General features: G+C 33.4%; 12 protein-coding genes across 12 annotated transcripts; 6 read left to right on the forward strand and 6 right to left on the reverse strand.

Moving 5' to 3' along the window:
* Positions 1–237: 237 nt before the first annotated feature.
* Positions 238–390, forward strand: DFA_12061 (uncharacterized protein; the record flags this gene model as incomplete). Its single annotated transcript, XM_004350948.1, has 1 exon — positions 238–390. One exon carries the CDS (start codon positions 238–240, stop codon positions 388–390), a length of 153 nt encoding a protein of 50 aa, XP_004351000.1.
* Positions 391–448: 58 nt separating this feature from the next.
* DFA_12062 (uncharacterized protein) lies at positions 449–1402 on the forward strand (the record flags this gene model as incomplete). Its single annotated transcript, XM_004350949.1, has 1 exon — positions 449–1402. One exon carries the CDS (start codon positions 449–451, stop codon positions 1400–1402), a length of 954 nt encoding a protein of 317 aa, XP_004351001.1.
* Positions 1403–1496: 94 nt separating this feature from the next.
* Positions 1497–2016, forward strand: DFA_12063 (uncharacterized protein; the record flags this gene model as incomplete). The annotated part of the gene is made up of 2 exons (XM_004350950.1): positions 1497–1848; positions 1925–2016. 2 exons carry the CDS (start codon positions 1497–1499, stop codon positions 2014–2016), a joined length of 444 nt encoding a protein of 147 aa, XP_004351002.1.
* Positions 2017–2129: 113 nt separating this feature from the next.
* Positions 2130–3405, reverse strand: DFA_12064 (uncharacterized protein; the record flags this gene model as incomplete). The annotated part of the gene is made up of 3 exons (XM_004350951.1): positions 2130–2629; positions 2734–3252; positions 3333–3405. The coding sequence occupies 3 exons, from the start codon at positions 3403–3405 to the stop codon at positions 2130–2132; spliced, it is 1092 nt and encodes a 363-aa protein (XP_004351003.1).
* A 473-nt stretch (positions 3406–3878) lies between these two features.
* DFA_12065 (uncharacterized protein) lies at positions 3879–5413 on the forward strand (the record flags this gene model as incomplete). Its single annotated transcript, XM_004350952.1, has 6 exons — positions 3879–3890; positions 4164–4189; positions 4258–4462; positions 4532–4826; positions 4891–4959; positions 5358–5413. The coding sequence occupies 6 exons, from the start codon at positions 3879–3881 to the stop codon at positions 5411–5413; spliced, it is 663 nt and encodes a 220-aa protein (XP_004351004.1).
* A 273-nt stretch (positions 5414–5686) lies between these two features.
* mdhB (malate dehydrogenase) lies at positions 5687–6974 on the forward strand (the record flags this gene model as incomplete). Its single annotated transcript, XM_004350953.1, has 2 exons — positions 5687–5723; positions 5974–6974. The coding sequence occupies 2 exons, from the start codon at positions 5687–5689 to the stop codon at positions 6972–6974; spliced, it is 1038 nt and encodes a 345-aa protein (XP_004351005.1).
* A 79-nt stretch (positions 6975–7053) lies between these two features.
* On the reverse strand, positions 7054–11955 carry DFA_12067 (uncharacterized protein; the record flags this gene model as incomplete). Its single annotated transcript, XM_004350954.1, has 11 exons — positions 7054–7059; positions 7086–7460; positions 7522–7935; positions 8007–8576; positions 8637–8852; positions 8959–9591; positions 9651–10002; positions 10107–10458; positions 10523–10612; positions 10676–11059; positions 11127–11955. 11 exons carry the CDS (start codon positions 11953–11955, stop codon positions 7054–7056), a joined length of 4221 nt encoding a protein of 1406 aa, XP_004351006.1.
* Positions 11956–12098: 143 nt separating this feature from the next.
* On the reverse strand, positions 12099–16859 carry DFA_12068 (uncharacterized protein; the record flags this gene model as incomplete). The annotated part of the gene is made up of 5 exons (XM_004350955.1): positions 12099–12116; positions 12228–13258; positions 13330–15187; positions 15285–15681; positions 16720–16859. The coding sequence occupies 5 exons, from the start codon at positions 16857–16859 to the stop codon at positions 12099–12101; spliced, it is 3444 nt and encodes a 1147-aa protein (XP_004351007.1).
* Positions 16860–17434: 575 nt separating this feature from the next.
* DFA_12069 (putative acyl-CoA N-acyltransferase) lies at positions 17435–18566 on the forward strand (the record flags this gene model as incomplete). The annotated part of the gene is made up of 3 exons (XM_004350956.1): positions 17435–17823; positions 17904–18166; positions 18211–18566. 3 exons carry the CDS (start codon positions 17435–17437, stop codon positions 18564–18566), a joined length of 1008 nt encoding a protein of 335 aa, XP_004351008.1.
* Positions 18567–18733: 167 nt separating this feature from the next.
* Positions 18734–19176, reverse strand: DFA_12070 (uncharacterized protein; the record flags this gene model as incomplete). The annotated part of the gene is made up of 2 exons (XM_004350957.1): positions 18734–18828; positions 18945–19176. 2 exons carry the CDS (start codon positions 19174–19176, stop codon positions 18734–18736), a joined length of 327 nt encoding a protein of 108 aa, XP_004351009.1.
* Positions 19177–19382: 206 nt separating this feature from the next.
* DFA_12071 (myb domain-containing protein) lies at positions 19383–23619 on the reverse strand (the record flags this gene model as incomplete). The annotated part of the gene is made up of 4 exons (XM_004350958.1): positions 19383–19396; positions 19447–21463; positions 21538–22036; positions 22118–23619. 4 exons carry the CDS (start codon positions 23617–23619, stop codon positions 19383–19385), a joined length of 4032 nt encoding a protein of 1343 aa, XP_004351010.1.
* Positions 23620–23773: 154 nt separating this feature from the next.
* DFA_12072 (myb domain-containing protein) lies at positions 23774–26607 on the reverse strand (the record flags this gene model as incomplete). Its single annotated transcript, XM_004350959.1, has 3 exons — positions 23774–24231; positions 24687–25961; positions 26049–26607. The coding sequence occupies 3 exons, from the start codon at positions 26605–26607 to the stop codon at positions 23774–23776; spliced, it is 2292 nt and encodes a 763-aa protein (XP_004351011.1).
* Positions 26608–26882: the final 275 nt, after the last annotated feature.

Below are 26882 nucleotides of genomic sequence, written 5' to 3' on the forward strand. Positions count from 1 at the left end.
CACCGAAGAGACACACACGAAATAGTAGTCAACTGAATTCATGTTTGTTCGATACAAATATTAATTATCTACTTTTGCAAGATAGATGATATGTAAGCTCGACCATCATCCCAATCCGCACACTCAACGAGATATGAAGTGTCGAACTTGACAAACAGATGATGTGATGAGATCACACAAAAGTCAAGCTATAGGTAAATGAAATGTCGCGACACGTCTATTCATTTATTAATAATAATGTGTCGTTGTCCGTTTACCGATACAACACTATCGTTGACGATAGTCATTCAGTCGCCCACTGGTGATCTTGCACCTTGCCCGGGTCGTCTGTTTGACTTTGACTTGACGGTCTTTTATCTTTATCTTCTTTGGAAAAAAGAACAACTATAAATAATAATCTATCAACTTGTAATTTATTCACCAACAAATACAATAACAACAATTAAAAATGAATTCAATCAATAACAATAATAATAATAATAGATTTATATTAAGAGAATTTTCAGAGGAAAAAGATTTAAATGCCATTTCATCCATTCCAAGACTACCAATATCCTACAATTACAATGCATCGGAAGGAATGTCACATCCAATCGATTTCACAATCCGTCCAACTCTAACCAAGAATCACAAGATTATCGTTGCTGAAGATAGACACGAACATCAAGCTGTTGGAGCCTATGCATGCAACATCAAAGATGTGATTGTATGTGGTGAAAAAAAGACATTGTACAATATGTTTGATATCAATGTCGATCCAAAATACCGTGGTCACTCCATCTCTAATATGTTTTTCAGAGATATTCATAGTGCCGTCAAACAAGACGACCGATCAACCATCCTCGTTGCATCGACATCAAAGAATAATGCCCCCATCAAAAAGGCAACTGGAAACATTGAAATGACTCCACAATATGATCAATGTCAAATGGCTTGGAAGGTATCCAATCCAGTCAAAGTTTATTCTTTACCATCCAATTGTTCACAAGTCAGATTTATGAAAGTGATTGAGAATCAAGATATAAAAATTAGATGGGATAATGCATTTCAACAATACAACTTTATTCCAACCAATTTCTCTGATATTCTTGTAGACAATCAAAAATATCATGAATCAACCTATATTGCAACGATGCAATGTAATGGTCAATTGTATGAAGCATCAATATCGATTTGGAATCAAGATTTAATCTTTACACTCAAAAATCGTCAACAACAAACACAAAAACATCGTCAACTCTATTGTTGTTATGCATTGGGAGAGGATCAAGAAATGAGTAATCATCTATTTAGATATTTATTGCAACGTGTACATAATGAATTGTATTCAAAAGGAATCGATTATGTATTTGCAGGATTCTCAATGACCGATCCAATCAAACAACACTTTCCTTGTTACTAAAAAATAAGATGAGAGTAACTGTTGTTCAATTCAGGAGCTACTTGTACATTATATTTATTTCTTATTTGTACATTAATCAATCTATTCTTTAATCATGTCACAAGAATTGATCGAATTATTAAAAGAGAAACATGGGTTTGATGATAACAACCATAATATTAAATATATAATAGAAAATGATATCTATCCCAATGACGTTAGAGAAAAAAATGATATGGAGCTTCATGACAATGGTAATGGTTTTACCAAAGCTGTTTGTTCAACTTTAAAGTATGATTATCTTGTTCAAAAAAAACATCTCTCTATATCTGATCAAATATCAAAGGCGATATCTGATCAAATATCAAAGGGGATATCTGATCAAATATCAAAGGCGATATCCGATCAAATTCAACAACAAATAGACGAACAATTTGACAAATATTTTGACCAAGAATTAGAACAAGGTAAATATAAAAGAAAAAAAACATTCAAACTATGTAGTATTAATACCAAAACTTTTCAAACTATTTTGTTAAAAAGTTAATTATACTAGTGATGTTGATGATGATGATGATGATGACATTCAAGACACCAAGACCAAAAAAATAAGATCAAAACACCAGAGAAATTAAAAAAGAAAAATTATTATTTTAATAATTATTACATTTTAATAGATTTGATCAAAAAGGAACAAAAAGTATAATCTTTTCATCCATAATGATAATTATGTTTTTATTTATATTTATTAAAATAATAAAGATAATAAACAAAGTAATAATGAAATAAAAATAGAAGATTCAAGAGTAAAAGCAAAAGATACTTCATCACTCTTTGAATCACTTGAATTTGGAACAACAGTCTTGGTTGAACATAATGGACCTTCCCAACCTTGATCACATGAACATCCCAAAGTTGCATTTCGACAGATACCATTGCCAGAGCAAAAACCAGTGGCAGTGTTGTTGGTTACACAAGAGGTAAAGTTGAAAAAGGCTTCATCTTCATATCCATCGAAATTTGCATTATAGACAGCGATTTCAAAGTAATGGATACTTCCTTCAAAATCATCCACATACAAAGTTGTATTTTCCCATCTTTCAACAAGGATTAATAAATCATTTTCAATGATTCCATGATCAATTCCAAAATCAATCAAATCACTTGTATTACCATAAATATAAGTCCATGTTAATTCAATTGAACCATTTTTAATAATGGTTGCTGAAATATTTCTAACAAGTGGTTCTAAAAAATAGGAAATAGAAAAAGGTATTAAATTAAAAATTCATCTAAATATACTAGTTTTTGATTGTTTCTTTTTGTTTTGTTTTTTTTTTGTTTTTCCTTACGTTTATAAGTTTGAAAAGTAAATGTTTTTGAGTCACTGGAATCTGGATCAGAAAAAGCTTTCAATTCAATTGAATGAGTTGATAAAACAGTTTCGGGTGTCAAATCAACCTCACAATAATTATCAGCCGTAGTGTCTTGACACATACTTGTACCATTTACAGAGATCTCATAGTATGCGGCATCCTTTCCACCAGTTGATTCCCATTCGACTGTAAAATAGTTATTGAGCGTTTGAACACCTTGATAACTTGTAATGACAATCTGGGAAGCAGTTGTAAAGCTACCAGTCGATGTATTTGTTACTCCATTTCCATTGACACCAACCACTTTAGTTTCATAATAGGAATTTGATAATAATTCCTCGATAAAACAAGAGGTATTCGGTGTATTGTCACAAAATATAGTATTATTTACATAATATGTAAAGTTTGTTTGAAGATCACCTCCAACTATACCATCAGCTGAAATTGATACTTGAAATGATCCAATCTCTGAAAATGATGTTGTAAATGTAAATACTATATTGTAAAATAAAAATAAAAAATATTAATAATCAAGTCAAAGATCTCTTTTTATTATTATTATGTTTGATACAAACCTGGTGTTTGAGCATTAATACTCAAAGATAATACAAATAATGTAATCAATAAAATTAAATTTTTACTTATCATTTCTTCTTATGTTGTTTGAATAAACAGAGAAGGTGACACAGAGTTTAAGACTAATCGTGATGAAAAAACAAAAAAAAACAATTAGAAAATATCTTAAAATAGGGTTGGAGCTGATGGACCAAGCCATCAAACCCACTCGCCTGGTGACTCTACACTTGTTTTCTTTGAATGAATCTTTTTTTTTAGATATATATTTTTGAAAAATCTTTATTAAATAATAATTAATACAAGAATGTGTTTATAGTAATCATATAATAAAAATAGGTACAAAATAATACACAACACTTAAAAAAACAAATACTAATAATGAGTGTTTAAAAGATCTATTTTTTAAAATCTATTACATAGATTTTTATAATTCATACACCTTACCAAACCATACTTTATCGAATTACATAAACCTTACGACTCCTATGCCAAATCATATTTATCAATCAACCTCAATAAAATTTTATTTGTTTAATATTAGAAAAATGAAGGGATTAGTAAACTATATCATTTTGGGAATAGCTATTTGTTTGGGTACACTTTTACTTTTACCCCCCACTTGGCATGTTTGGTGCCAACCAAGCGATAGACTTGGATTTTATAGCCTCCCATCCTCTACCTTTAAATGATGATATTTATCCTCCCAATAATCAACTAGACAAAATTGATTATATAAATTTGGGTAAAAAAAAAAATAAAAAAATAGGGAGAGAGACACAATACTTGTGGAGATAGAACTTTTTTAATATTTTTTTTTTTTTAAATATTAGGAATATACAAAGAACCAGAATCAATTGCAATAAACAAACAAGGAGATATATACTTTTCATTGAAAACTGGTGAAATTAGATTTATCAAACAAAGAGATATTAGTACTACTACAAGTACTCCATCACCATCGCACTCTGTAGTAGTGGTTGGTAGACCACTTGGTATATCATTTGATCAAAATGAAAATCTATTGATTGCAGATCCTGTCAAGGGTTTACTAAGATTAAACAAAAATACAAATTTATTGGAAATTCTAACTGGTCAATTTAATGGTACTCAAAAATTAACTTTTGTAAATGTATGAAAGAGAGAGAGAGAGATCTAAAGTTAGATAGAGAGAATAATTGAATTATATAATATATTTTAGGATGTAGTATGTGCAAAAGATGGAATGATATATTTTAGTGATAGTACAACATTGGGACCAATTTTAGATAGATCGGGTGATTGGAATACATATATTCCATCAATTTATACTTGTCTAAGTGGTCTACCAGCTGGAAAATTCTTATCCTATAATCCAAAAACAAAAGAAACAAAAGTATTAATAGAAAAGATTGCCTTTTCAAATGGAGTAACAATGGATCAAGATGGAAACAGTGTTTTTATTTGTGAAACTGCAAATTTAAGAGTTTTAAGATATTGGATTAATGGTGTTAATGGTAAAAAGAAGATATATTATTAAATATTTAATATTTTAATTAATTTCTATTTTTTTTTGTACAGCTGGAAAATCACAAATTTTTATTGATAATTTACCAGGATACCCAGATGGAATTAGAATGGGTGATGATGGTAAATTATATATCGCCATCTTTGGAGCGAGAACAAAGTTTGTTGATTTCATTTCTCCTCACCCAATGATTAAAAGATTGGGAGCGAGACTTTTCTTTTTATTCCCAAAACCCCATGGTATTCCAATGGTTGTAATTGCTGATCCCAAGGTAAATAAATTTAAATGAATGATCGACGAGGTGTAGTTACTAACATTTAGTCTGCTTGTAGTCTGGTGATATTCTAGGGTCATTACAAGGTAGTCAATCCAAACTAAAAGTAATCACAAATGTAGTTGAAAAGGATGGATTTTTGTATTTTGGTTGTATGAATTGATATCGATCATGTCTCTCTCTGAATAGCAATAGTAAAACTAATTTATCTCTCTTTTTCTCTCTCCTACATATGACTTTTAATAGGTATGGGTAATGTAATCGGGTTGAGATCAACTACACCAACAGCTGCTGATTTATAGTCGGCTATTATGCACTCGCGTAAAAGTCTAGAGGATAGGTGAAATGGTGTGTTGAGAATGTTTGATGAACCTACGAGATATCTAAATAAATAATAAATACTGCTTTGTATGATCAACTCTATTGATTAATCAAAGGTAGTTCCAAAAAAGGTAACCAAAGATCGAATGACGATTTTTTATTTTTTATTTTTTTCTTTTGCTGAGCATTTAACACGAGTTGATGATCATTCATTCTTTCATTGTGTCACCCACAAAGTAATATTTAATATAATAATGTTCAAATCAGCATCATCCCTCTTGGTCAAGTCTGGTAAAGATCTTAAACATATCTTACACATTACAACATACAAACAACACAGAATAATTGATTGAAAAGAGAGAGAGCGAAAAAAAAAACAATAGTGATCACTTTATCATATTTTTAGTTTAGTGCAGCAAAGAAGAAATTTCCTTTTTATTCACATTAAAGAAGATCTTTCAACTAGTTGAACAAAAAAATTGAACCTTTATAATTGTTATATTAATTAAATTAAAATTACTATTTAATTTTACCTTTTTAGGAGTAAGAAACTACAGTACCACCAAAGCACCATTAAGAGTTGCCATTACTGGTGCCTCTGGTCAAATTGGATACCAACTTCTCTTTAGAATTGCTAGTGGTGAAATGTTGGGCAAGGACCAACCAATCATTCTCCAATGTTTGGAATTACCACAAGCCTTGAACGCCTTGAAGGGTGTTTCTATGGAGCTCGACGATTGTGCCTTCCCATTGTTAAAGGGAATCGTCCAAACCGACGACCCAAACCGTGCCTTTGCCGGTGCTGATTACGCCCTCCTCGTTGGTGCCAAGCCACGTAGCAAGGGTATGGAACGTGGTCAACTCTTGGAAGCCAACGCTCAAATCTTTTCCGCTCAAGGCAAGGCCCTCAACAACAACGCCAACCGTGACACCCTCCGTGTCCTCGTCGTCGGTAACCCAGCCAACACCAACGCCCTCATTGCCGCCCGTAACGCCCCCAACATTGATCCAAAGCGTTTCACCGCCATGACCCGTCTCGATCACAACCGTGGTCTCGCCCAACTCGCCGACAAGACTGGTTGCGGTGTCACTGACATTCAAAAGTTCTGTATCTGGGGTAACCACTCTGCCACTCAATACCCAGACATTACCCACACCACCATCAAGGGTAGCCCAATCAAAAACTATGTCGACGATGCCGTCTGGGTCAAGGACAACTTTATCCCAACCGTTCAACAACGTGGTGCCGCCATCATCAACGCCCGTGGTGCCTCTTCTGCTGCCTCTGCTGCCTCTGCTGCCATCGATCACATGCGTGACTGGACCTTTGGTACCAACGGCCAATGGCAAAGCATGGGTGTCTACTCTGACGGTTCATACGGTGCCGACAAGGGTCTCTACTTTTCATTCCCAGTCATCTGCAAGAATGGCAACTATGAAATCGTCCAAGGTCTCCAATTGGATGCTTTCTCCAAGGATAGATTCGATGTTACCCGTAAGGAACTCTTATCTGAAATGGATGCCATTAAGCACCTCCTCTAAAAACAATTATAAAATAATAAATGTAAATGATCACTTTTATTAAATAATATTTGGACCGTTATTGTAAATAATACATTGATCAATTCTAATTAAAACTGAAACTGTATCAACAACCATACTTAGTATTTGTTGTTTTGCTAGAAATAATTCAATGATTCCATTTTCCATCATATCTTGACATTCTCCATTTGTTAAGTTAATTGATTGATGAATATTATTATTATTATTATTTTGTTGAAGATGAAGAGATTTAACTTTTGATAATAAATCAATTGGATCATAACCAGCATTTTTAATTAATAAAGTTGGTATAATTAATAATGCTTCACCAAACATTTGTAATATTTTTTTAATTTTGAAATTTTTGGTCTCTCTGCTCTTTTCCATTAAATATTTCCATAATTCAATTTCACTTGCTCCTCCTCCACTAATTATATTTGGATTATCCATTGCTAATAAACTAATTGATATTAAATCATTTAATGACTTTAAAAAATAAATTAATACTTGTTTTTTACTCTCTCTTTTTTCTTTTGTTTTTTTTTACCCTAAAAATTTCATCAATTGTATAAATTGAAGGACCTTTTAAAATAAATGTACAAGTTGATGAGGATTTGTTTTCAATTTGAATAAAGTATTGGGAGTTTTTCTCCAAAACCTCTTTACAACTATCAATTGGAACAAGATAATGATCTCTTGATTCAATGACCAAAGAATTTAAAATGATTGCACCAGTTGATAATTGTAATTGATTCATATCTTGTTTTGAAACCAATGTTACAATATTTATACCATAGCTATATAATTGTGATAGACATGCTGTTGATACTCTTTTACTTGAAAATAATACAATTCCTTTCAATTCAACTCCATCACCATAAATCTTTTTAATATTTCCAATCAATATATTTGATTGTTCAATTTCAATTTGTTTTCTTTCTTTTTCAATATTCATTCTTTCCTAATAAAAATATATAAATAAATTAATATTAACTCTTTTGTTGTTTTGTTTTACTTTCTCACAAAGCTTACAATAAAAGATAATTTTGATAAATCAATAAATTTAAAAGATGAATGATTTGAAGAGGTAATATTTGAAGATTGATCAGTATAACCAAGATCAAAATCCAAAAGTAGTATACGAGCGTTAGAAGAGATGACTTTTGTCATTTTTGGTAGAGCAAATCTACCTTGAATGAATGAACCATGAACCAATGTTGAATCTGATATAGATCCTCCAAGTATCTTTGTATAATGTACATTTGATAGATTTTCATGATGTGTTCCTTTTTGTTGTCCATTCTTTTGTTTGATAATATCAATTGCTTTTAAATAGAGATTTGTAAATCCATCAGAATAGTTTGATAAAACTTTTGATGATATACAAGTCTTTGCAACTTGTTGTATAAACGTAGTTTGTTTTTCTATTGGTACGTGTACAGATATCTTGGTCAAAGCTTCTTTACAATAGGTCAAAGCTAATCTATACCCACCAATGATTTCATTTGGATGTAAATGATGTTGATTTAATAATACATCTGCTTGATATAATAATCTACATGCCAATATTACACCAGATGTTGTACCATCTCCTACTTTTACCTAAAAAATGATAAAGAAGGTTAGATAAACTAGAAAGAGATAGATTATATTATTACATACATCAATTGAACAAGCCAATTGTTTCATAATTAAAGCATAAGGATTACTTATTGGTAGATTTGATAGAATGGTAGCACCATCATTTGTAATGATAGTTTCTTTTAACTGTTCATTAGTAATGACCTTGTCTAATCCTTTTGGTCCAACAGATGTTGAAAGTATCTTTTCCAATGCATAAATTGAACTAAAGTTTACAGATCTCTTATTAATATTCATCTAATCAAAGAGAAATGAAAATGAATTTTAAATTGTAAATGAATTGTGATTCCTTTTGGCTTTTTATTGTTTTTGAAATGTATTTTTAATCAGTAAAAGAAAATACATCTTTCCCATTTGGATTTGATAATGGTTTTGTAACTCTTGGTCTACCTCTTGAAATCTTTCCTCTTAATGGTAATTGTATGGTGGCAGGTGTTGGAGCAGTTGTAGTAGAAGGATTGGTATTTGCACTGGTTGGACTATAAACTGGTGGAGGTGGAGATGTTGGATCATTTGATGAAACCATAGTACTGGTAGTATTGATTGTTGATGGTGTTGTTAAAATTGGAGGTGGTGGTGAAGTTGGATTGGAAATCATACTAATAGTTGGAACAATTGTATCTGCTGTTGTAATTATAGTATTGGTAATGGGAATGGGATTGAAATTATTGATATTATTAATATTGTTGGTTGAAATTTGAGTTAATTGATTTGATTCATGTAATAAACTTTGAGTAAATGATGGTGATCTATCACCCATTTCAGTTGATGAAAAATCAGATAATATTGCTCTTCTTGTTTGTTCCTCACCCATTTTTGATTCTCTAGTTGATAAATCCTTTTCTCTTCTTTCCAAACCATTCTTTCTTTGTTCCAATTCCTCGGATATTGTTTGTACCACCTTATCTCTTTCAACAAATTCCATTTTAAATTGATTATAAACTTCTTCCAACTTTTCATATTGATTTGTTTTTTCCTATATAAAAAAAAGAATTATTATTTATGTCTTTTTTTTTTCCTCTTTTTTTACTTTACAGTAATCATTTTAGATTTTAATTCTCTATCTTTTGTTGAAGTTTCCAAATCAGATTCAAGTTTTGCAATTTTTGCCAATAGAGATTGTATTTTGTGATCCTTGTCACACATTTTGGTCAATAAAAGTGTTTGATCCTCTACCAATTGTCCCTTTTCATTTGAAATCTTTTTGTTTTCTTCAAATTGATTTCCTACTTCCTTTTCCAAATAAGATACTCTTGATGATAATGATTGAATTGATTCATTCAATTCAGTGTTGGTTTCAACCAATTGTTTTTCCTTTTCTTGTAAATCTTGATAATTATCTTTAATCACCAATAAATCGTTATTATCATTTTCAATAATCTCTATTCTTTTCTTTTTTCATTTAATTCTTTTTCAATTCTATAGAATAAATAAAAAAGTAAGTAAAGGATGATAAAATAAATGTATAAATGGTTTACTTCTTCTTCTTACAAATTAAAATTATTAATTAATTTTAAAATTTCTTGTTGATTAGATTCTGTTGTTTGTTGTAATTTAATTTCAATTTCAGATAAATGTTTGTTTGATCCAGAAAGAGATTGTTCAGTATTTGTCAAATCTTTACAAAGTCTTGAGATTTCACCATCCTTTTCTCCAAGAACTGATTTTAAATTCAAGATTTCTTCAGACATTGACATGTTGTGTTCATTCAATTGTGCATTCTTTGTTTTAAATTTATCAATCTCTCCCATTTTAATATTATAATCTTCTTGTAATGTTGATTTCTTTTTCATTAATGATTTTATATCACTTTCCAATGTATTATATTCTAATTTATGTTTTACTAAAAAAAAGAATAAAAAAAAATTAATCAATAATAAATAGAATTATTAATATAGTTGACATACATAATTTATCATTAAATTCTTTTGTTTCACTTTCCATTAATAATTGCATAGCTTCAATTTCATCTTTTGATGTTTCTTCTTTTTCTTTATCTAGATAGAAATAAAATAATTAATAAAACTATAATTTGTAATCTATCTCTCTTTTCTACTTACAAGATTGAATTGATTTCTTTTGTAATATTAAATCTTGTTGTAAACTTTCTGTAAGATTATTAATGGTATGAACATATTCTGTTATTTCTTGATAGTTTTTTTCAACCTTTTCAATCATTTGAACCAATTCTACCTTTTTCTTTTGGGCATCATCAATATATTCAGAGGTGGATTTGGAAAGAATCTTGGTTGATCTTTGATCAAATTGAATAGAATTGAATTGAGTTTCTATATCATCGAATTTGATTTGTAATAAATGACGTTCATCTTGAATATTCTTGATCATTTCCTCTTTGGCATTGACATCCAACTCTAATGATTTAATTTGTTGTTCAAATATTTCATTTAATTGTATACTCTTTTGATAATTATCTTCAATATCATCTATATAAATAAAAGAAAGAGAGTTAATTTCAATATTGATATTAAATTTAAACTATTAGTTTCTTACCAAATATTCTTAAAAGATTTGTAAATGATTTTTGAGGATAATCTACATCAGAATCAGTTGTAGTGTTGTTGGCTTGTGAAGATAAATAATCACCTTCAGATTCATAAGATAAATCAATGGAATTGATAGTTGAAGGTGTACCAATACTCTGTTGTTGTTGTTGTGCAGCAATAGATTGTTTGATATTTGGAGTTGGTGGTGCTGAAGGTGAAGCAGAAGATTGACCAGACGTGGTAGAATGATGATCAAATATAGGTCTAATCAATGATGGCTTTGATTGAATTTGAGTTGGTTGTTGTTGAACCAATATTGGTGATGGAGGTTGTTGTCTAGAGACATTCACATTGTTGTTTGTATTGTTGTTTGATGACGACAATGATGAAGCATAAAACCCAGTATTTAAATCCTTTTGAAATGAAGTTTCATCAAATATTTGAGAAAATTTGTTTGATTGTCTATTTGTATTATTTTGTTGTTGTTGGATTGGTTGTTTAATAGGTGAATTTTTTTTATTGTTTTGTTGTAACAAGTTGGATGAAGAAGAAGTATTATTAACATTATTATTATTATTGGTTCTATTTTCAAGAAAATTAAATAAATTAGTTGGTTTATTAATGGTTGGCTTTTCAGATGTTGTAGAAGAAGAAATATTAGAAGTCTTTTGATTAAATGAATTATTATTTTGATGTTGCAATGAAAAGTCTGGTGATATTTTTGATGGTAGATTTGGTTTTAAATGTAAATCATTAAGTGATAAGTTAATATTACTATTACTATTATTATTTTTCTGTTGTTGTTGATCATTATTATGTTTGGGAGCAAAATTCATAAAAAAAGGGAATAAATTGTTATTCTGTTTGTCCATTCCTATCTCTATGTATTTTTCACTAAAATCATATTCATAACTTATGATTCAAAACACACAAAAGGGTAGGTCTGATGGTTTGACTATCTTTTTTATATTCCAATAAACTAATTAATTAATTTTACCTAGAATAATAAAAATATAAAACTAATGATCCATCATCATCAGGTTGGTATATAAATTAGGTGTTTTTTATTTTATTATGTCGAGTTTTATTTTGTGTGAGCTCCATTTACAAATACAGGTATACTTGAGACCATGCCATTTCCATTATTATTATTATTATTATTATCTTGTTGTTTGTTAAATTGTTGTTGTTGTTGTGATTGATAGGGAGATGTTACTTCGTTACTATTGTTATTGTTATTGTTATTATTATTATTGTGAAATATTGGTGATGTAGTTTGTTGATCTTTAAAAAAGGTTAGATTAGTATTGCCTATATTACTATTGTTATTATTATTATTATTATTATTATTATTATTGTATTGTTGTTGTTGTTGTTGTTGTATACTCTCATTATTATTATTATTTATCATCCCATTATGATTATTATTATTATTATTATTTTCATGATTATTATTATTATTTTCAAAAGTATTATTACTGTATTGTGGTGGTTGCTGTGTTATTTGTTGTGTTGATTGTGTTGGTTGTAAATGTTGTAAATTCATAGCCATTGGAGGAGGTGGCGAAGTGATTGTAGTTAGGGTCGGAGTACTTGGCATTGCGCTGCTGGATGATTGGGGTGATGGCGAGGCAGCAATGACCGGAGTAGTATTGTTTGGTGATATTTTTGGTTGTTGCATTGGAGGTGGTGATTGGAGTTGAAGTTGTTGTGGTGGGGCTTGGAATTGTTGGTGAACCAATATAGGCATTGCCGGTGGTGGCGATGTTAGAATAGGTGTTCCATTTGGAGATCTCATTTGTTGCATTCCTCCAATTGGTGATTGCATTGTATTTTGTTGTTGTTGTTGTTGTTGCAACTGTTGTTGTTGTTGTTGTTGTTGTTGCTGTTGTTGAGCTTGTTGTTGGGCGTGTAACTGAGCTTGTTGCTGTTGTTGTTGTTGTTGTTGTTGGAAATGTTGTAAATGTATTTTAAATACACCTACTTCATTTTGAATCAATCGATCAAGGATACAAAAATCCTCCTTGTAAAGATTGTCCTCTTTTAATTGATTCTCTGATATTTTATAAATGTTCTTGAATAGTCTATCTACAGTATTAAAAGTTTCTATTTTTAATTTTTTACATTTCTCTTCAGAAACTAAATAAATAAATAAATAGTACAAACATTAATATTATAAATTATTATTATTGATTATTACTAATACATACCGATTGATGATTCAAGTTCTGAAAATATTTGAAAACAACTTAATCTCTTTTTTAAATCCTCGATTGATTGAAATGGAGTTTTGTAATCTGGTTCAGTTGCCAACTTTCTTTCAACCATTGCTTCATTAAACTTTTTCTTGAATGCCTCTAGTTCACTCTTTCTCTTCTTGTCACTCTTTCGTTTTTTCTTCTTTTCACTCTCTTCTGATGCTTGTTGAGCTGCTTGTTGAGCTTGTGCTTGTGCCTGTGCTTGCGCTTGTGCTTGAGCCTGTGCCTGTGCCTGTGCTTGTTGTTGAGCTTGTTGTTGAGCTTGTGCCTGTGCCTGTGCTTGTTGTTGTTGTTGTTGTTGTTGTGCCTGTTGTTGTGCTTGTAATTGTAATTGTTGCTGTTGTTGTTGTTGATGGAATTGTTGTGCATGTAATTGTTGCTGTTGTTGTTGAGCTTGTTGCTGTTGTGCTTGTAATTGTTGTAATTGTTGTTGTTGATGTAATTGTTGTTGAATAAGTAATTGTTGTTGTTGTTGAGTCAATTGAGCTCCTTGGGCAGTCATCAAAGGTACAGATTGTAAAGGTGTTCCAACATTATTACCATTACTATTGGGAAGTTGTTGAATCGGATAAGGTTTGGGTTGATATTGAGAGGTGGCAGTCGTAGCAGTAGAAACAGATGTTTGTGGATTAGTTTGAAATGTCATTGGTTGTTGTTGTTGATTGGTGGAAGCTGTCACCGGTGAAGATATTTGTTGTTGTTGTTGTTGATTCGTTCCTTGGGTCAGAGATGTTGGCAATGGTAGTGATGTTGGTGCCTGTGTAATTGTGTTTGGTTGTTGTTGTTGTTGTTTAAAAATCTGCTGTTGTTGTTGTTGATGTTGTTGTTGTTGCGCTTGTTGTTGCTGTTGTTGAGCTATCAAACTATACAAATGCATTTGACTTGGTGTGGTACCATATTGTTGAGGATAGGCTGAAAATTGATTGGGATTGAGTGACGCTGGGATTTGGGTCGGTTGGTATAATTGGAGTTGTGGAGGCAGTGTTTGTGCACCTGGCATTTGGTATTGAGGGGGTTGCGCAGTCATCCGTTGCTGTGTTAGCTGTGCCTGTTGTTGTTGAGCCTGTTGTAATTGTAATTGCAATTTCTGTTGTTGATTCAATTGAGCCTGTTGATTCAATTGTGCTTGTTGATTCAATTGTGCCTGTTGTTGTTGTTGTTGTTGCTGTTGTTGTAAATGTTGTTGTTGAAATTGTGGCATGCTTGCAACAAGCTGTGGTATAGTATGTACGGGAGAAATACCGGCTGGCTGAGGCTGAGCGGTTGGCTGCTGTTGTTGTTGTTGCTGGGGTAGAGGAAGAGGTGGGGGAGGTTGAGTGATAGTTTGAGGTGGCTTATTTACAACGGATTGTTGAGCTTGTTGCTGAGGCGTTTGTGGCTGTTGGATGGGTGTGTTTGGCTGTTGCAGCTGCGGTGTAGTTGGGGTTTGCGGATTATTTAAAAAGGGTGTCGAGTAGGCCTGAGGTGGTTGTGGGGTTTGAGGCTGTTGCTGACTCGGAGTATATACTTGAGCTGGTGATACGTGCGGCATCGGTGTCGAAGGACTAGTATGTTGTGGTCCAATCATAGGAGAGTGCATATTTTGATTTGGTGTATTTATAGATTGTTGTTGTTGTTGATGATTTATGCCCGGCGATGGGTTTGGTGAAATGTGATGTTGTGGTGGAGGTGATACCATGTTTTGATGAGGATGATATGGTGATCCTTGAATTGCCACTGATCCCATTTGTTGTTGAGAATTATTATAATATTGTTGTTGTTGAGGTTGAGGTTGTTGTTGCTGCTGCTGCTGAGCAATTGGTGATGAAGTCTAAATAGTTTAAAAAAAAAAAAAAAGATAAATGGTTAGCTACTTCTAAACTTTAGAATACACTCGATAGTGATATATCTATCAATCCATAACTTACATGATATTGTTGTTGCTGTTGTGGTTGTTGTTGTTGTTGTTGTTGTAGAGATTGATCATCTTTTGGACCATCCATTGAATTACTTCTATTTGATATGTTATTGTTATTACCATTGTTTGTATATGCGTTGTTGTTATTAAACTCATACTCCACGTCTGCAAAGTTGTTATTGTTTATATCCATTTCGTCTAGATTATCTTCTTTTTTACCGACGGTAAAGTTATGATGTTGTTGTAGTTGTTGTTGATATTGTGCACTATTGTATCCTGTTTCACTTGAACCATTGGTGTTGTTGTTATTTTGTTGTGATAGGTGATTTTGATCCATCATATGACCAACTAATGGTATAATGTGAATATGTATGTATGTATGTAGATGTTGTAGATAGGTAATGATACTACTTGATTGAAGAGGTTAACGATCGTAATACTACTACCTGTATTGTATTACTTTATATTTGGCTGTCTCCTTTCCTCTCTCCTTCTCTCTCTCTTGATACTCTACTCTACTCTATTTGTTATTAAACATCAAAATGACCTATGATAGTATCTTTACCATGACCTCGTGGGAATGTGTGAAATGAATAATAGGATGGGAATGGAATGGAATGATCGATCGACGATCTAATCTATCAATGAATCAAGTACTATAAGTAAAGCAGCCGAGTTCACTCTGTAAAGACCAATTTAATTTAATTTAATTTAATATAGTGTAATCTAATTACATTGTTACAGTATATAATAATACATATGGGGTAGTAATAAATAAAAAGTTAATAATCATTTAATCATTCATCATAATATAAAGAAAGAGAAAGAGAAAGAAGGGTAGAGTGGATGATGGTGATGGATGGATGATAGGAACAAACAAACAAACAAAATAAATATAATATAATATAATATAATATAATATAATATAATATAATGTGAACGACGAACCTTGTGGTGGTGGAGCCTGTGCAGTTGGTTGGTTGGTTGGTTTGGTTGGTTGTGTTGTGCTGTCAGCAGAGTGTAGGGTATCTAATAAGTTTACTCTTTTCTTTTTTTTTTTTTATTATTATTATTATTAATAGCAGCTTGAAAAAGCTCATTAATAAACAACATCACCTCATCCAACTCCTCCCTCACAATTATTTTTTTTTAATTTTTTTAAATTTTTTTGAACCTTACCTCATAATCACAAATCATAGTTATAGGTTTACAGTAGTTTAAAAGATACAAACGACGACGATGATGATGATCATAGTATTAGAACTGAAACGAAACGACAATAATTAATTAAACTAATCCTCTTCCTGTTGATGACGAGAATCAATGCTAACAAGAGAGAACGGGATCGATCGCATTCAATACAAATTAGGGTAGCTCGCACAAGCTGCCACCCCCCACCCAGTGAGAATTGTTTTTTTTTTTTTTCAAAACACAAATTTACAAACGTAGTCATTACATTATTCTTGGTTTGTTGTGATCCCCATCCCCTTCCTCTACGGTCACCCCCTCCTCCCCAACACCCATCATTCATCATCAATCGATCCCACTCATAATTATAATTGGATTGTTTCATACCAACAACCATTTCAATCCCGATGTTACTATGTGATTTTTTTAAATTTAATCAACTGCAACAATTTAAATATTAGAAATAATATATATATTTATTTATTGTTTTCTAAAAAGAAGAAGAAGAATACTTCTTTACACAACCGACGATGATATATAAATACTCCTTAAGATATGTAAAATAGTTTCTAAGTGGTCTGAATTACCAAAAACTGGAATTAGCTGTGCACTCTCAGAAGTGTTGTCCGTTTGATTGTTCGATTTTTGTGTCATTGTTGTTTCAAAGTCCCAAACCCAACAATAATACAAATTGTTTTCAAAGATCAAACACTTATCATAACAATACAATAAATAATAAACACAGGTCAAGTTGTTTATTTTAATCTTAGTAATAATAATAATAAGTAATAACGCACACTCAACAACCCCCAACCCTATTAATTAATTAATTAATCAAGAGTTCAACGAACGAGGGTCACAGTCAACAACTCCCTCCTTTAACAACAAATTATCCGTTGGATCAATCAATCTATTTATTTATTTATTTATTTAATTATTTACCTTTATATAAAGAAAACAATCATTATCATCATGAGTTTATTATCATCATCATCATCAATATCATCAAATGAAGAGGAGGTGATTGAATTGTATCAAATCAAAGATAGTAGTATTTTATTGCCACATGTCGATCGATTCAAACAATCGGTTCGAATCAAAGGAATCATTACCAACAAGGAGGGTCTCAACTATATTGCATTTGTCGATATCGAGGCATCACCAACCATCATGCTTTTCATCGATATTGTTCGTGGTCAACTCAGTATCTTTACCAATGACATTGTACGATTCAAGCGATATGTAAACAGTGTCGACTGGAAGAAGGGTTTCTTATCCAACCCAAAATATCAAATTGACATGGATCCAACTACCTATCCATATCAAAAGGATGGTCTAGTTGATCATTTATTACCTTCATCGTAAGTCAAAACAAAACATATATCATCACTCTCTCAACTAACACATTATTTATTTGTTACAATGCCACACCATTGAATAGAAGATATTTGGCATTTGCGTCATTGGGATTAGAAGAAAATGATATATTGGAAGATGTACTACGAAGACAAGGTTTAAAGATTGAACCAAGTCCAGAAATATTTGATTTGTTAATGTTGCCAATCGAAAGTAAACAAGATAAAATTGAAGATTTAAAACAATATTTAGAAGGTGGTGAATCACCAATTACATTTGATGAAGCTGATGTTGTTGGTATGAAACAAAATGAAGAAGATGTTGGAACAAGAAAGAAACAAATGATAAGTATATATATTAATACTTCTCTTTTTACCTTTTTTTTTTTTTAGATAATAATTGGACATATAGATCAACAAAGAGTTTAGCATTTATGAGATGGACAACAAAACATTCAATAACCTCTTGTGTTAGAGGAGGTAAAGAAAATGAAATCATATCTTGGGCCATTCAATATACCGATGGATCTGTTGGATCATTGTTTACACTTCCCAAACATCGTGGTAATTCATATGCAATGCGAGTCGTTGCCGATATCTTAATCAAATGTCTAAGCAAACCATATCTTCTTGTACCGTTTATCTATATCAATACCGAAAATCAACCTTCACAAAATCTTTTCCGTAATCTTGGTTTTAGACCAATCACTCTGACAAGATGGTTAACTGCAAGTAATTCACCAAATTAACCAAAATAAACCAATAAAGTAATATACATATTTATACCATAAAGAACGAATTGATTGATTGATTGATTGATTGATTGATTGTTATTTGATGTATAAGTGTTTTGTTGTTGATTTATTACTATAGTTATTATTGCTGTTATTGTTATTACTATTATTATTGTTGTTGTTTATTCTACATTAAGATCGTATCTAGCTGGGTTAACTTGCCACTGTTTTGGTGGTATGTTTCTTTGCCACTTTGAGCCACCTGGGGCATCACATGCTAAAAGGGTAATAAACATAAAGAGTGATTAGATGAGAGAGTCTTTTGATTCAAATACACCAAAATGAAACATTCCACCCAAAGCAGCGGCAAGTTGAATTTCATCTGATACATACGAATATATGGATCTGGGTGTTCCCAGTTATTAGACCATTTTTCAAAATCGTTCATATATTGTTTAATGAGGAATGGATTAGTTTCATCCTTGTGTGCCTTGACAGTGTTACGCAAGATAGTAGCTTGTTTGAGGAAGTAGTCATAGTTTTCAGAGTAATCTCTGATTGACTTTAAACATTTACGATATAATCTAACAACTGTTTGTTGATGAGTAAGTGCTGATACTGACATTCTCTATCTTTCTTCAATATATATATTACAAACTAAAACTATGCAAGTCGAAAGATCATCAGCAACTGCACCCAAAGCATCAAGTGAGGAAAATTTCTATTTTTTTTTTTTTTTAATTTTTCCAACTTTTAACAATATTTTAAAACAACATGGAACAAATATAATTATTATTATTATACATTTACAAATTTTTGTGGTTTTATATTTTATTTTTCTTTTTCTAAAAAAAAAAAAGGGATTGTTATTATGACTTGTCAGTTTTCTTTTTACTTGTTTTTGGAGTCGCTTCCTTTTTTGCTCTTTTCGGTGTTGATTTTGGAGGTTTTTTAGCAGCAGGTGGAGGTGATGGTGTTTTGGAGGATGTGGGCGGTGGAGCTTGTGTTGGAGTAGATGGTGGTGGTGGTTGTTGTACTTTGATTGGTGGAATTGTCGTGGCAGTAGTCGTTGGAGGAGCCAAGTTGGAAGAAGAGGATGTACTCGATGTAATAGTTGCATTAGTAGATGGATTCATTGGCTGTACATAAAGTCCTGGTATTGGTTTTCCAACTATAGGTGTTGGAGCATTCATTTGTTGTTGTTGTTGTTGCAATTGTTGTTGTTGTTGTTGTTGTTGATTTGCTCTCTGTTGTTGTATTTGTTGTAATTGTTGTGGTGGTATTGGAATTGGTATAGATTGAACTGCTATAGGTGCACCAATAGATGATGTTGGATTCGGTTGATTAAATTGAACATTCATTGATGAATCTTGTTGTTGAGGTAATTGCAATTGTTGTTGTCCTTGTTGTCCTTGTTGTTGTCCTTGTTGTTGTTGTTGTTGATTTGGTAATTGTTGAATATTTGGGATTGGTTGTCCTTGACCTTGTACCTGTACATGACCTTGACCTTGACCTTGACCCTGACCCTGACCCTGACCCTGACCCTGACCTTGTTGCTGTTGTCCTACTTGACCTACTTGACCTTGATTAGGTCTCATTACAATTTGTTGTTGTTGACTTCTTTGTTGTTGTTGTTGTAATTGTTGTTGTTGTAGTTGTTGTTTGGCAGCCAATCTTTCCTTGATGCATCTGGTGGTGGTGAGAATGGACAGTTCCGAGGCGGTCGAGCACGTGGGATGAAGGTTTGCAGCCATAATACTAGCACTGTGTGATTGGTGAACTGGGATCTTGTTTTCAATGAGCGAGACGGTTCCTGGACGACATATAAGCTTGTTTTGTGCAATTGCCTTTTTGACGTGATCCAACAGAGAGTAGGGAAACGGTGTACTCTCGATAGCAGCAGTAGCAGCACCAGCACTCGAGTTGGTGTCGGTCGCTCCAGTCTGGGGATGATGCTTCTTTTCGAGTTCCTTGGGTGCAAGTTGTTTGTATCGCTCGGCACACTGCGACTTGGTACGACGGTATCGAAGCACACGCTCGTTGATGTTGTTTTGGAGCAGCGTGGCAATGAGGTCCCAGTTGTTGGTACCAAATGTGCGGATTGCGTCAAGCAGGGCAGCATCCTCGTACGGCAACCAGGTAGGACCTGGGTCAGCCGTAGCACCGCCTTCGAGATGCGATTGAGCGTCTCCGCCATCGCGTGATTTTCGAAGGGCGGATCTGCTCCCAAACAGACCTTGGCCAGAACTGTTTTTCGAGCGTTTCTTGGACGAGTCATCGTCGCAGCTACCGTCATTGGCACCACGGTTCAACATTGACTCTACGCTTTCAGCCAACTCTTCAAACTCGTCGGATTGTTGTCCGCTCGTCATGATAATGTCGTCGGGACGCATAATCTTTTTCTCGGTTCCCGGTGGGCCACCATTCTTTTTGTTGCGCATCTTGTCGTCGAGTTTCTTGGCTTGAGCCTCTGACTTTTTGGTTTTGAGCTCCTTTTTCTCCTTTGCTTTGCGTTCCTCCTCGAGACGCAGCTTTTCTTTTTTGTCCTTTTCCTTTTTCTTTTTGATGAGTAGTCTCTTTTCTTTTTCCTTTTCCTTTGTAAATTGTTTGTTGTAGATGTATTGTTGAGCTGTTTGTTTGATAATTTTCCCCCTCTTCAACTTTGATCGCATTGGCTTGGCAATGGACTCAAATGAAATGGTTGGTGGTGATGGTGGATATAAGTAGTGATGGTGCTGATGATAGTATTCGTCCTGATCCTTTAGGACTTGTTCCAAGAGATTCTCGGGAAACGGTTCTTGCATTGGTGCCAAAAACCATTCTTCCTTTTCTTCTGGATCAGGTAATGTTTCGAAAAATTCGCCATAGAGTAAAAGAGAGGATTGAAACTCTACATTACTTATTCCACTTAACTAAAGAGAAATTAAAATAAAATAATTATTAGTTAAATATATTATTAATTAAAAGTTTCTATCTTTTTTGTTACCTCAAAAAAAAGCAAATCTTTATCTGCTTGTTCTTCAATTGATAGAGAATTATTTAATTGATTAATTAATAATTTCTTTGTTGTTGTTGTTGTTTGATCTTTTTGATTAATATCACTGTACATTGTATATAGATGACCATTTTCTTTACCATTGGTCATTTGATTCACTTTTCCATTTTCTACTGGATTACTACTATTTTGATTGGTGGTGCTAGAATTCTTGTTATTCTTGTTGTTGCTATTATTATTTTCACTATTCTTTTTTTCTTCACCCATTAATATATCATCATCGTCGTCACTTTGATTTTCATTATCTTTGTTGTTTTCAGATTCTTCTTCTTCTTCTTCTTCAGATTCATCAGATTCTTCAGAGTCAGAGTCTGAATCTGAATCTGAATCAGATTGACCATCAGATTCTTCTTCATCCTTTTCCTTTTTAGCTTTTCCATCATCTTCAACAATAAATGTATCCATATTTTCAATATATTTTAATGCAAATCTAAAAAATAAATAAATATGTTAATATTAAACTATAATAATTATTGTTATTTCCTTTTTCTATTTTCTATTATATGTTTACCTTTGAATTGGATTTAAATATTCTTCAACTAAATCTTGTTGAGCTTTAATTTCATCTTCAATAGGAGGAGTAGTTGATAAAGAGGTACTTGTACGATCCAATTCATCAAACTCTTGCATTTCCATAGCTTGTTCTTTTTGAGCATTCTTTAGAGCAGAAACATCAGCTTCATCTTCAACATTTTCAGCTGCATTTTCCCATTCAGTTTGAGAAATTTTACCCAATACTGGTGAACTATTGGTTTGTTGTTTACTACCACTATTATTATTATTACTATCATTTGCAATCATTTGAGTTAAATCAATATTTTTGAAAAAGTCTGTAGTGAATTCGCCACCTTGAATAACCATATCATCGAGTTGACGTTTTTGATTTGATTTCTTGAGAATGTTTTCTTCGATGGTGTGTTGAGTGATGAGACGATAGATGTGTACTTCACGGGTTTGACCAATACGATGACATCTATCTTGAGCTTGAGCATCCATGGAGGGATTCCAATCGGTATCGTAGAAAATGACGGTATCGGCACCTGTCAGATTGAGACCCAACCCTCCACTTCTAGTAGAGAGGATAAACAAAAAGATACGGTTGTCCTTGTTGAATCGTTCCGTCAAAAGTTGACGACGTTCCACCTTGGTCGAACCATCGAGACGCACGTACGTGTATCCATGCAAGTTGAGGAAACCTTCAAAGACATCCAACATTTTCGTCATTTGCGTAAAGATGAGGGCACGATGACCACCCTTTTTCAACTCTCGCAATAGTTCTGCCAATTTCTGTAGTTTACCACAATCATATTGAACAAGTCTTTTGTCTGGGAAGAATAATTTCATTCTCTTGTATGAATCGTATAATGATGTAAATGGATCTTCTTGTTGTATAATGTCAAAAGTATTGGTTGATTGATCTATTCCTCCAACACCCTTTTCAGTCTTATACTTTTGTTGAATTAATTGAATTAAATTTGATTGATAAAGTGAACGAGATAATAGTTTTGAAGGGTTTGGATGAGATTCTATCAATTGAATAGGGGAACTTGTTGTTTTTGGAATGAGAAAGGTAAAGTTTTCAATGACTGATTGTAATTTGTTGCTACGTTGTACTGGTGTGAGGATCATTTCCAACAGTTTGTTGGGATAGTCAAAGTAACGTGATGGATCGGCTGCAATGGCATGAATGTCTTGTACGGGATCTTGGATAGTGACGGTATTGACCAAATCCCAACCAAAGAGAGGACGGTTATAGCTACGACGACTTTTCAGTAGGGTGATTCGATCCAACGACTCTTTTTGCTTGAGTTGCTGTGAATCGTGTCGAGATGCTTGGAAAATGTCGAGACACGATGTTGGCAACAAGGAGGACGACACACTTGACGATGAGCTGGCAAGTGTCTGAGAGTTGATGTTTTGTTGTGACAGATTGAGCTTGAATGACATTGAATGTGGGATTTCGCGGATACGGTTGTCGGATGGCATCAAGTCAGAGATGGTGTTGGCGTCCATTGTTCGTAGAGAGGTTTCGTACGAGGTGAGATCCAGATTGAGCAGGTTGAGGTTGATGGTACGCGATGGCGCATCATCGAGTGCTCCAGAGAAAAGCGAATGTGAGTCATAGGTGATAGGGTCGCATTCAAACGGTGAAACGATGGGACGCACCTCAAATAGATCGGGATGGTTGCATACCTTTCTGAGCTGCATCAAGATATTGATGATGGAAAAGAAGCTGCCGCCCTTGAGAGTGGCCTGCGTGCTGTTGGCATTGATAAACTCTTCGTAGAGATACTTTTGACGACGCGACAGCTGGCAGGGCACGACGTGTGTGTACTTTTTGGGCATCTGCTTCTCGACGTCCTTTTTGAGACGACGCAAGAGGAATGGACGCAACACGCTGTGCAGTCTGGCAATCAGCTCGTCGTTGACGTACTCGTTGCCTTCGATCATACCCGTGACGGGCATAGAAAACCACTCTTGAAACTCGCGGTGCGACTGGAAAATATCGGGCATCAAGAAATGCATCAGCGACCACAACTCCATGAGATTGTTTTGCAACGGCGTGCCAGTGAGCAAGAGACGACGGTCGGCATTGAAATTGAGCATCGTCTGCCAACGCTGTGACTTGAAGTTCTTGATCGAATGTGCTTCATCGAGTATGAGATACACCCAATGCTTTCGTCTAAAGATGAGCTGGTCCGTGACGATCGTAGAATAGCTCGTAATGCAGACGTGGAACGCGTTGCTCTTGCTCCACCCCTTTCGACTCTCCTTTCGCTCCTTTTGCGATCCATGGTATGTAAACACCTTGAATCCAGGACACCATTTCTTAAACTCCATCTCCCAGTTGAACAGCACACTGCTTGGAACGACAATGAGATGTGGACCCCAAATACCCTTTTCAACGGCAAGGTAGGCCAACAAGGAGATGGTCTGGATCGTCTTGCCCAGACCCATCTCATCGGCCAACACACCATTCAGTTTTTTGTTGTACAGCGACGTCAACCAATCCAAACCAATGTGTTGGTATTCACGAAGTTTACCCTTGATAAGGAATGGTACCTTGGTTTTCAAAATACTCTCGGTTGGCATAGTTGATTGATTCAAGAATATAGATAATGCTGATCGTTCACCGGTGGAGCTTGTCATTGATGGTGATTCTTGTTCTTCTTTAATTTCTCTTTGAATCAATTCTTCAATATCCATTTCAGCATCTTGTTTTAGTAAATCCAAATCTTCCATTTCATCTGATCCTTCTGATTCCAATTCATCCAATTCATCCAATTCATCTTGTTCATCATCTTGATCAGAAGAATAATCAGAATCATCAGAATCATCCATTGTAGTTGGATCAGTGATTGACATTAAATCTCTAAATCTTTGTCTTGATTTAATACGCTCCATAGCTTCTTGGGTCAACTCTGGATCTACCTCTTCCTCCTTTTCTTCCTCTTGTTGAACAACTTCTTGTTCACGTTCTTTTAGACCTTGAGCCAACATGTTTGAATACTCTTCGGTACGAGTGACAATTAGATCTAGTTGTTTTTCACGTTCTTGTTTCTTGATGTGATCGACATGAATCTGTGACTTGTAATTGACCAATTTACCAATTTGAGTCCAAAACTTTTTGATTTCCTTGGCAATGTTGAAAGAGATCTTTTTCCTTCTCAACTCTTCCTCCTTGGCCATCTTTTCCTCTTGGTTGACCAATGCCTTGTGATACTTGGTGACCTCCTTGTTCATGTGTTTGAGCACCCGCGATCTTTGACGACGCAGTCTACCAAAATCCTCGGCCACCAATGCCATCTCTTCGAGGACATAGTCCCAATGAACCTTTGGTCTTGGTGGTTCTGGCAGTTTATAGAGTTGTTTGTTTCTCCAAATACCTTGTTTCTGTAGTTCATGTATCCTTCGAAGTGTCTCTGCATCTTGTGATGCCTTTTCAATAGTCTCTCTATTCATTCTGGGTATTGGTAAAAATATATTTGGTGATGGTATAATTAATTTTGATGACTGCTCTTCCAATTCGTCTAGTTCCAATTCTTCTTGTTCTTTTTTTCTTTGTTGATCATCTTGTGAAAATATTGATGTTGCCAAATTAATTGATGTCTTTACTTTTTTAATTGGATTATCTATTATTATATCTGAAGTGGAGGTGGTAGAAGTATTAGATGATTCTATTGATGGTGTTGTTGTTGTTGTTGGTATCGTAGTCGTTGAAGAAGTAGAGGTAGATAAATTTCTATTTTTAATTGTAATAATAGTTTTCTTTCTACCTTTGGATATTGGTGTTGTAATTGTATTACTATTATTATTATTATTATTATTATTGTTATTGTTATTATTATGATCATCTTTTAAAGAAGATAGAATAGGTTCAATTAAAGGTGGAGAAGTTGGTATTTTTGGTTGAATGGTAGATGGTGTCATTTCCTCTATACCATTGTCATGACTATATATTTTTGATAATGTATCATCTTCTTGAAAATCTAATAAACTCGAAGCTGAAGAAGGTTGATCCAAATAGACTAATTGATAAATCATAGACTGTCTCTTTTCAATCAACTGATCGATTTGTTCATTCTTTTTATCAATCTCTGATTTCTTTTCCATGATGATTTCATTGTTTTGTGTAATAATTGGATTTGTTGTTGTTGATGTTGCCGGTAAGGTATTTTGTTGTTGTTGTTGTTGTTGTGCTTGATGAATAGGTATCTTGCTTACAAACTTTCTCTTTTTAGTTGATAATGGCGTTGAATTTTGTGATGGAGATGTTGATGAGTTGTTTGTTGTAGTTGTAGTAGAGGTCGTACTAGTACCACCACCACTATTCGATCGACTATGTCTTCTTGTATATGGTGGTGTAGTAGTAGTAGTATTATTGGATGATGGTGATGTAGATTCTCCCATGGTTATATCATCGCTACCATTTGTCGTCGACGTTTCATCGCCAGCGGATGTCAATGACGATGATTTTGAAGTTGTTGATTTTTTGACCATGTCTTGTATTTGTTGTTTGTTTGAAAATTGTTTAGGTTGGATGTTGTTATGTTATTCTATATAAGTTGTTTCCTCCAACATCAACCATATATGTCATGTAGTTGGTTGTGTGGAGAGGAAGTTGGTTGGTTGTTTGGTTGTTTTGTAGTGTTGTTGTTTGTTTATTCTTTTTGATTGAGGGTACTAAAACTGATGATTCTCTAATCTTCAAAAGAATAACATTATGGTAACCTGTATAGAATAGAATATATTGATTAGTATCGAATGCTATTTCA

Source organism: Cavenderia fasciculata, assembly GCF_000203815.1.
Source record: "Cavenderia fasciculata unplaced genomic scaffold Scf_EUAJFUG02HR96I-5, whole genome shotgun sequence".
Classification (NCBI taxonomy): Eukaryota; Evosea; class Eumycetozoa; order Acytosteliales; family Cavenderiaceae; genus Cavenderia; species Cavenderia fasciculata.